The 10,025-nt window shown below is 39.3% G+C and overlaps 1 protein-coding gene across 1 annotated transcript; it reads left to right on the top strand.

Moving 5' to 3' along the window:
• The first annotated feature begins 1,631 nt into the window (after positions 1 to 1,631).
• On the top strand, positions 1,632 to 8,638 carry LOC129761263 (uncharacterized). Its single transcript, XM_055758978.1, has 4 exons — positions 1,632 to 1,928; positions 1,995 to 2,216; positions 2,445 to 2,537; positions 8,570 to 8,638. The coding sequence occupies exons 1-4, from the start codon at positions 1,632 to 1,634 to the stop codon at positions 8,636 to 8,638; spliced, it is 681 nt and encodes a 226-aa protein (XP_055614953.1).
• Positions 8,639 to 10,025: the final 1,387 nt, after the last annotated feature.

Below are 10,025 nucleotides of genomic sequence, written 5' to 3'. Positions count from 1 at the left end.
GAACCTGTTTTTCTGTTTTTCGGATTTTTTCTCTTCGTTGAATCTTATTACTCATGGCGGCCATAGCTTTATCGTGTAGCGCGAGCGAGTATCTGTTTGAGGGGTGCTTCTTGTGAGGATGAAAAATCGACAATTAGCGGTTCAAATTTACGGTATATTTTCTCTTTGATGTGTTATTATCTTAAATAAAAACAAGAAACTCGTCAGAAATACGCCTCTCTGAGATGCAATGGAACAAGTTAATGTTCCGTGTTGATATGTATAGGCGACAACACACACACACACATACACACACACACATACTCGCGAGACCCCGGTCAAGTAAAGATCACACGAGCGAATCACTTTTCTGTACCTCGGCCTGAATGCTGTTCTCAAGCCGTTTCGTTTTGCGGTTGATCGGACGGTCGGTTGGATTCAATTAGCGGCGAAATTTTAACTTTTATTCGAGCCAAGTGTTCGACGCCAGAGGAGAGAAACCAGCGAGGATTTTTCTGCGGGGAAACTGCGTTAGTTATAATGCGATTCGTTAGCCAATTAGAGATTTCAGCAGATGAAACAACATTTCATCCGAAAGTTAATTGGAAATTTATGAAGCAATACGTTCGATGAATAATCGGTTGCGAAAAAATGCTGTTTTCGGACCGGAAAGCATAACGGGAATGATTTTTTACAATAACAATTTTTCCTAGGTTTTTTGATATTTGAAAATTATTTCCATTTTTTGTTAGACCCCGACGAACGTTCTTATGGATACGCATTGTGAAATTATCGCTTTTGTATGCTATTACGAACATTGAAATATACATAACCTATGTAGTTCAATCAAATTAGAATGTAGATTAAAACATATTGATGAAGCAAAAATTATAATATGGGAAAAGTGATTTCGATTTCGAAGATTTTCTCTATCAGCGGGCTAAATAAATCGCATCTGCAAAACTACACTTGGCTAATAGCAGCATCGCTTCCCTAGTCATTTTCACCGCTCACGGATTAACTTTTTCATTGAGGTAAAAGCTTTTTTACATAAGTTTGTCAATAAGATAAGCTGTTATTCAAGTCATGTTTTTTGAAGACTGACTCGTTAAATAACCTGATACCCTCACCTTCCCTTTTTTTATCTCGGAGTTATTTTATTTCTTAATGCTAAATGCTTGATCTGGCGGATAGAACACCAATTCTAGCTTCAATTCAGTTTAATTCGTTAGCGAACGTGACACTCACCTAACGTACACTGTATCAAAAAATTGTCCGTACAGCAGTGCCTCAAATATTGCAGCACAAAAATGTATGTATAAAATATAATCTATGCAGCGGTTAATCTGTTTCATTTTATAAACAAATATGTCTTTTTTATTGCCCAGCCATCAAAATAACCGAAAAAATTGTTGAGCTCGATAGAATCGTAATATAGTTAAAAAAGTTCAAAAATTCGGCCCAAAAAATTGTCCGTACAGTTACGACTTTTTCAAAAATAAGCAATGTAAATCTGTCATTCAGCACAAACAGCATCCGTTGCGTAGCAAAGAAGTGCGCTCCAGTGTTTTCAGCTGCAAAAACGGTAAAATCTTCCAAATTTGGTGTTTATTTTCAGTTACAATACGATTTCTACGTTTGTTTTTAGAAAAATGGCCGTTTCCCACAGTAAAATCCCAGTTGACATTCGCAAACTGATAGTGGATCTGAGAAATGAAGGCAAAAGCTTGTCCGAAATCGCAGATGTTGTGAATCGACCACGATCGTCTGTTCAATATGTGCTTCAGAACTTCAAGAAAACTAATTCTTTGGAAACAACTCCTGGAAGAGGACGCAAGCCAAAGCTCACAGACCGTCACCATCGCATACTTCTGCGGGAAATCAAACAAAATCCAAAGTTGAGTGCTCCTAAGTTGGCTGCCAGCTTGTCACAAAACGCCAACATCAAGGTTAACCCTCAAACAATACGGAATGTGCTCCATGACAAAGGGTATCGATGATGCGTTGCACGAAAGAAGCCATTCATATCAGCTAAAAATAAGAAGAAGCGTCTGGAGTATGCCCAGAAGTACGTGGTTAAACCAGAGGAGTTCTGGAAGTACCTGATTTTTACGGATGAGAGCAAGTTTAACATTTTTGGGTCTGATGGACAAGTTAGAGTGTGGCGTAAACCGAATACCGAATTGGAATCAAAAAATTTGCGACCAACAGTCAAGCATGGTGGCGGTCATGTTATGGTATGGGGTGCGTTTAGTGGTCCTGGAAACCTGACGTTTATTGAATCTACTATGGGTCGATTCGTTTACTTGGACATTTTGAAGACGCATTTGAAAGCTAGCGCGGAAAAGTTGGGTCATGGATCCAATTTTCAGTTCGTTCAAGATAATGATCCAAAACATTCGTCGCATCTTATCAAGGAATAGCTCCTCTACAACGTCAAGTCAACATTTCCCCATCCTCCCCAGTCACCCGATCTCAATCCGATTGAGAATTTGTGGGACCATTTGGAGCGGAAGATCCGTGAGCACCAGATTCAGAACAAGAACCAGCTGAAGGAGGTTCTGATGCAAGAATGGCAGAAGATCTCCCCGGAAATAACGTCTTTTTTTAAACATTTTTTTTGGCGTCTTTTTTTAAACAATTTTTTGTTTTTATCGTTTTTCAATAAGTGAAATGAATTCTAACATGCTTTCAATTATGCATATGCATAAGGGAGTGTTTTACTATAAAACGAAATAAATATGATATTTCTGTTGATTGATTAAATATGTGTTTAAGCTTATTTTTTATTAGAACAGCAACTGTACGGGCAATTTTTTGATTCACTGTATGTATTATAAATGGACAATTTTCGGATGGCGATGAAAAACAAACTCCAAAATATAATTCAATGGAACAAATATCCTACGTTTATTAAGCCTTCTACTAAAATGCTTCGACGCCCATCCGGGTGGCCTTACGGGATTTGGCCGGTATTTTGCCCATGGCCGCTCAAAAGATAGATAACATACTAACAACTTCAGCTCTTCCGTGGCCTTCACGATCAGGTGTTTCTCCGTTTCGATCACGAAATTATAGGAGTAGATCTTCCGTTTGAGATTCGCCCAGGAATTTTCTATCGGTCGTTGCAGGGGACTTTGAGAGGGTTGGCGGTCTTTGTCACAACCTTTTGCCTTAGTAGGTCCATCTCCTACAGTGATCTCTTGACATAATGGGCCGAGGACAAGTCCGACCAAAAACTACATCCTCCTTCGCGTCATACTTCTTGTTGAAGGCGACAACTTTCGATAGACTCTTCGTACTGTTTATCTCCCAGTTCACCACAAGTACCGAAGGAAAGAACAGTGGTTTGGAATTTCTCTTCTCGCTTCTCGTCAGCCACAAAATAGTCTTCTTCGGGAACTTGACGTGGGAGGTATATTTGACGTAATCGCTAACCTTCTGTGTGGGAGACGTAAAGTCCTTTTTTGTTCAGGTACTTCTTCATCGTTAAACCGGTTACTCCGACCTCCCGTACCAAGGCGCGGAACGATGGGGTCATCCTGTTCTCGGTATTTCTCTTCTTCATCTGCTGCACTTTACGGTAGCGAAGCACCAACGGGGGAACGGAATCAGAATTCTGTTCGAAGCTCTCGCTTTTTGTGATAAAGTTATCTTGGTGGCAGATAGGGTAGGTACGACTGCAATAATACATTAATATGCAATATACATTAACAGAAAATGTGCTACTGTCAAATACTGGTATAGCATTTGTATAATATATATGGTATAGCAATATAAGATCAATGTTAGCGGGCGAAACAAGAGACACATTGCAAATAAGTACGCATTACAGCTTTTCGCATACTTTGCCACTTACAGGATATAGATTCACGTTTATGCTCTCCTTTTTAATCTGGGAAACCCCCTTTTTATTTATTTTACCATCTTTGGTCACAGACCACACAGACTATTTAGACATTCTTAATTCTATCTTTAAAAACTAGTCTACTTATGTTGAAATCAAAAATATCGTGCACATCGTTAAAAAGCCTACAGCATCTATCTAGCGGATTGTTATATCCGTATGTAGTACGGTGCCCTTGAACTCTGAGAAAGGAAATGCTTCGGAGTTGGCGGTTCGGAACGTGAATATTAATATTTTGCAGTATGCTGCCGCAGTCGATGTTGTTGCTTAGTACGTCGTAGATGAACAGCCTTTGCAGAAAACTACGCCGGCTCGACAGAGTTTGGAGTCCGATGAGCGCGCATCGATGTTCGTAAGGCGGTAGATTGTCGGGATTTGTCCATGGGAGCCGCCGTAATGCACTTCTTATAAAACGTTTCTGGATTTTTTCGATACGTGTTACGTGCACACTGTGATACGGGGCCCAGATCTGCACTCCATACTCTAATACGCTGCGAACCAGAGAACAGTACAGTGACTTCATGGCATGTACGTCTTCAAATTGCGCTGTATTTCTTCTCAGGAAGCCAAGCATGGAGTTTGCTTTAGTGACTGTCATCGATATGTGCTCGTTGAATCTCAATTTCCTGTCTAAAAGTAGCCCAAGGTCCTTGATAGAACATACTCTCACAAGCGGTGACTTATTCATCGAATATTCGAACGTGACCGGTGGTCGACTTCGGCTGAAGGTGATGATTTTGCATTTGGCTGGGTTTGCCAACATTCCGTTCATCTTACACCACGATGACAAGCGTTCAATATCAGCTTGCAGAGCCAGGCAATCAACCGTCGTCTTGATAATGCGGTAGAGTTTTAGGTCATCTGCATACAAGAGCTTGCAGCAGCTTAGGTGGTCGCATACATAGTTTAAAAAAAGTATAAAGATGAGAGGACCAAGGTGACTACCCTGAGGAGCCCCGGACGGTAGTTGAAACGCATTCGATGTGGCATCGTGAACCTTCACTTTAACTTAATTTTATAATGAGATGTAATATAATCACACATTTATGTAACAGCACCAGTGGCTATGTGGATAACGTGGTCGTGTAAAACAGCCTTGCAATCATGAGGAGGCGATCAGGCGTAGTGATAACATCCATACCTCTCATGTTAAAGGTCAAAATGCGGTTTAAAACATTTTTTCTTACATTTCTCGATTTTTTAAAAATAGTAAAACTTAAAAATTATTGTTTTAGAGGTTCATGTGATAGAGAGATGCATACAGACTGTATTCATATAAATTCGACATGAGTCGGCTCAGTAGAACTTGAGATATCGTGTACGCCAGTTTGAAAAAGCTAGTTTCGAGAAAAACGCGTTTGAAGTTCATTGTTATGGCCGTACCAGGTTAGATATCGCATCACTAAAATTGCTCTAGCTCGATAAACAATGGGATTTTTGATAAGTCATTTCAAAGGTTTATTCTTGAATGTCTAAACTACAGAAATATGAAGGAAAAAAGTTTTGATTTTCTTCAAATTTCTAGACTAGAACTAGACTGCCTTACGGGATTTTCCTTCTATACGGAAAATATAAGCATAGTCATTTTTTAATGTAAAGATGTGTTTTTTACTTCCTATAATATACACTTTTATTAGTTTCATGCACACATGTACTTTCTGCTAATTTCGTATTCCCAAATAAAGAGCCGAATATCCTGCAAGCATCGAATGGCAAGGCTACCAATTATTGATATGTAAGTCTGACGATTGTTTTGAATTTTCCATTGATAATACTTATGAATTTTGAAATGGCATTATAGAAAATGGACAGTTGAAATAATCATATATAAGCCCAATAATTATACAAACGACTCTTTTAAACCAAATTGACGTTAAATCTACTTTATTCTATGCGTTCAACAATATATGAAAATATCACCAATATTTATAGACTTTTGTGATATAAATCATGTCTGCTTTCACAGCCGTTTTTAAGCTATAGAAAAAGTTTTTGGATTAATAAATAACAATAAGTAACCTTTTATCTTTCTAAATTGATTGCCATACTACTCCTCTCAGTTGGCAAAGAGATGTCAATGCTTTAATCCTTGCACTTTAAATGTAACGCTCTCGTTTTCGAAATATTATATTGATACTCCAGTACAGATGCAGAAATGATGTGATGCAAACATACAGAAGCGCTTACCACCAGACGGCATTAAAATCGACGCGGTGCCTCCATCGAACAAAATTACATCACTGTGTGCAATATCTATCGGCCATTCTTCCTTTGTATCGAGCAGAACAGCTGTTTCTGACATCAGCATTGAGAAATATTGCTGTCTGCTAGCTGGAGGGAGACTAGGAATTGGATAGTGATGATAATGGTTTGAAATATAGAAGCTTTAAATTTTCTCACTTCATTCGCCTCTAGTTTTTTTGAAAATCTTGTTGTCCGTGGGCCGCAGGTTAAGTATGGCTCAGCTAGAGGCTAAGAAAAGCGCTCTAGATGGAAGAAGATGGAAGAAAATACTAGACGGGGACAAAACTGGTCACTTGAAACGTTTCGTTTCAAGTCGTTTTGGCCTGAACTCTTTCTGGTCAAGTTTCTTGTCAATTGTGTCTGTATGGATAGAAGACTGACTTTGCTTGGCAAACAAAATATTTTTAGAGCACTTGATTTATCCGTTGAATTTTGTTTATCGTTGTGGTTGCGGACTTTTTTTTTAACTTTGTATGACTTCAATCCAAAACGGTTCTTTGACTTTTGGACATTCCTGTGTTCCGATTCACAGTTCGTATCGAGAAGCTCGGGTTCCTTTCCAGCATCATCTTCATCTTCACCTGTTCATAGCACGATGCGCTCGTACAATATTTCTGTCACTCGTTGGTTTTCTTTCAAGATTCAAACGTTAAGAATATGTTTTTGACCCACTGGCAAATCTAGCTTTTTTTACAATTGGACGTATCGAAAGATTATTTCAATCTCACGCTATATTCATGCATTGCCATTTTGAAAACTTTTCATGGAATGTCTAAATAAAAAACTTCTTTTTTCCGTACAGATCATTGTTTGTGTGAAATACTTTACCGTTTCGGTCCTTCAACACCGCCTCTCTGTCCGGTTTATAGAAATGTGTTAACCCAGAGCATGTGGTCCACGTTTTAAAGTGACTCGAGCACTCTCTCACATATTGTCAGAGTTGCAGTAGGAGTGGAGAATTGATTAGAGAGCTTCTAACTTTAGCTCATGTACAGTGCAATAAGAATGAGTTATTTTTCTGTGAGTGCATACATGAATGAAATATCTATTAAAATCAATTACGTTTCATACCAATTAAGGATCGATAAAAGTCATATCTGCACCGATCGTGTTTACTTATTTATAAATTATTCATATTTCACAACAATAAACGCTACAATTCACACAAACGGAAAGCCTTTGACGGAACAAATCCGGCAAGTGCAAATCTTCGAAAAAATGTCGCTTTAACTGCTGTAAACAAATCGTAAAATTATTTATTGCTCCACTTAATCATCGTTTAAATTCATCACCACCTCGACATCCGAAGACTCTTGAGGAGATTGATGGGCATGCGTTTTTTTGTTACGGATTCACTTCGCAACGAAGCGATCGTAAAATAGTAAAATAAAAACATTGTTGTCTGACAATGGCTGCATGGAATATGATTTGTAGGAATTATAATGCGTTCCTACGAATATTGCCCACCGTGTGCCACGATAACTTCCAGCCGTCTCAGTTGGGTGCGCGTTTTCGCAAGAGTTAGAGTCCACTTGTTCTCTTATAACCGTTGAATGTGCCACACATACCCCTAGGATTGGGACGAATAGCCAGCGTTTAGGTCTTAATTAATTTATTATTGTAAAACTTGTTAACTGCCGCATATACCAAGAGCCTCAGAGTTCGCGCGCAAATCGTGAGTGTAGTTGTTTCGCAACTTTAATTTTTATTAATAATATAATTTTTATCGGTTTTTAATCTCTCCCCATGCACCGGGGGAATCAGCCATTCCGCCTGTGTTGGCCCCGACGTGACGGGAAACTATCGTCCGGCTCTTGGGTGGGCTGATTTTGCGATACGCCGCCGAGCCTGGTAAGTATGGCGAAATGTCACACTGATTTATGGCTTTGATGGGACTCTTCAATGGTCATCCATCACTTTCGAGAATGGTGTTTATTTCTTATGAGTGCTGTTGATGGAAGGGGATTGGGAACGAACGTTAGAGTAGGTGATAGCCGGGTGAAGCGAATTCACGGCTATCAAACGATATCAGAAGCGGAGCATATTTTACCGTCGTTTAGAGGTTTGATCGTAAATTAATGGGAATTTATTTAATTATTCAAAGATTTCGACGTTGAAAATTTGAGCTGGAAGCTAGGAATGGTGCTCGGAGCTCTTTGGCGTGATTGGTGCCAGCCGCTATTCGTTTTCGGATGTTCACAGCAGGTTCATAAAATCAAACTGCTTTTTCAAATCAAATTAGTGCGTATGGTTTGTATGGTATAGTGAAGAATGCCTCCAACTAATCCAAATTAACATGGATGGCTCCTGTTCCGTTAAGGTAGCAGCATCCGGCAGATCTCAGGTTGATCCACTTTTCTACGATAACTTAGTTTGGAGAGATTCTTTCAATCCACCTTAAAATTGTGCAATCTCTCCGTTGTCGATGTTTCATTCTAGCGAGTGCCAACCATTATAGACGGATCGGATTATCTGGTCATTAATACAGATGGAGCATCACTGCGATAAGAGGAAGATAATGTCGAAGAATGAATATTAGCATTCAATTTTCCGTCTAATCAATGGTTTCCCGCTGCATGATTCTCCGGTTGTCATTCAGTTTTTCAAACTAATTGCAGTAAATTATCGTATTTAATGCCTGCGTGCACAAAGTATTAATTGGGATGCTCGTTAAGTTTCTGAATGCGGCTACGATCAAGCTTTCCTTCATTATGGATAATTATGTTCAATTATTGTCTATCTTCGTTGCGTACAGGTAAAAGCACATTGACTTTGCATGAATTGAGATCGACAATGTTGTAACGGAGACCACTTTTGAGGCAGAAAAAGGGGTGTTTATAGTTTTACGATCACAGCACTGGGATGTCCCTCTATTTCGGGTAATGAGTTTATTGCGCCATCGCATGTTAGTTGCGTTCTCCGAACTCGGCTGGTCCGGGCAGAGAAGCAACGAACTGGAAACTTCACATGCTTTCGAACCGTTTTAAACATGAGCAGATTTTCGTTGGGTGGCCTTTCGATTGAAGAATCTCCCGTAAACGAATCAGGTGTTACACGCTGAAAAAACGACGGGGTTTTTTTAAAATCTACGCAAGGGATGGCTGTGATTAAGGATTATTATTCGAATTCCAATTAAGTGAAGAGTTTTCTTTCTGCTCAGCTGTTCCGAGAACGAAGATAATCCAATCAACACAAGGTTTGCCAAGAGTGTATAATAAATGAGATTGCATCTGCGAATTTGGCGAGAGTTTCATTACAATAAGTCATATTTGAGGAACATCGTCGTTCGGACATTATTATTCCAATTTGTTACGTAGCCACTTCTTGAGAACCACTTCCACGGCAATTCTTTAATTTCAACAGTAGAATAAATAACTAAAATGAAAATATCTGCTAAATTTGAGGCAATCGGACATTGATACAAAAGAAACATCACAAGAAACACAAGGTTCGGCTTTATTCTTATTAATATTATACGTTGCTGTTGTTATTCAGCACCTGTTACTAAACCTTGGGTCGGGGCTCCATCGTCGTGGCATCATATTGTGGAAGAACGAACGACGTGCCCCTAAATCAGGATGATTTCTTTTTCCTGGCGATTTTTCTCACTCTTACGACCGTTGCCGCAACGGGGCGAGGTTATCGATCCGGTTGAATTCTGCCGACTTCTGGCCAGTGTGCGTTGAGGGTAGCTGCTAAAAGTGAGATTAGAAAAGGGGAGAACTCTATGCATTATTTATGGAATAATTAACGATAACATGTAGCCGTAAAATGGAGAATATTTTGGTTTGGTAGCCATGGGAAAGTATACTTTATTGTTTTAGCTGCGCTCAAATTGTTTCGGGAGGTTTAACGACACATGATATTTATTAATGAAAACATAGCTTCTGCAGGT

The sequence above is a fragment of the Toxorhynchites rutilus genome, chromosome 1 (genome assembly GCF_029784135.1).
Source record: "Toxorhynchites rutilus septentrionalis strain SRP chromosome 1, ASM2978413v1, whole genome shotgun sequence".
In the NCBI taxonomy this organism is placed as follows: domain Eukaryota; kingdom Metazoa; phylum Arthropoda; class Insecta; order Diptera; family Culicidae; genus Toxorhynchites; species Toxorhynchites rutilus.
The sequence above is the reverse complement of the archived record's forward strand: the minus strand, read 5'-3'. Positions and strand labels throughout refer to the sequence as shown.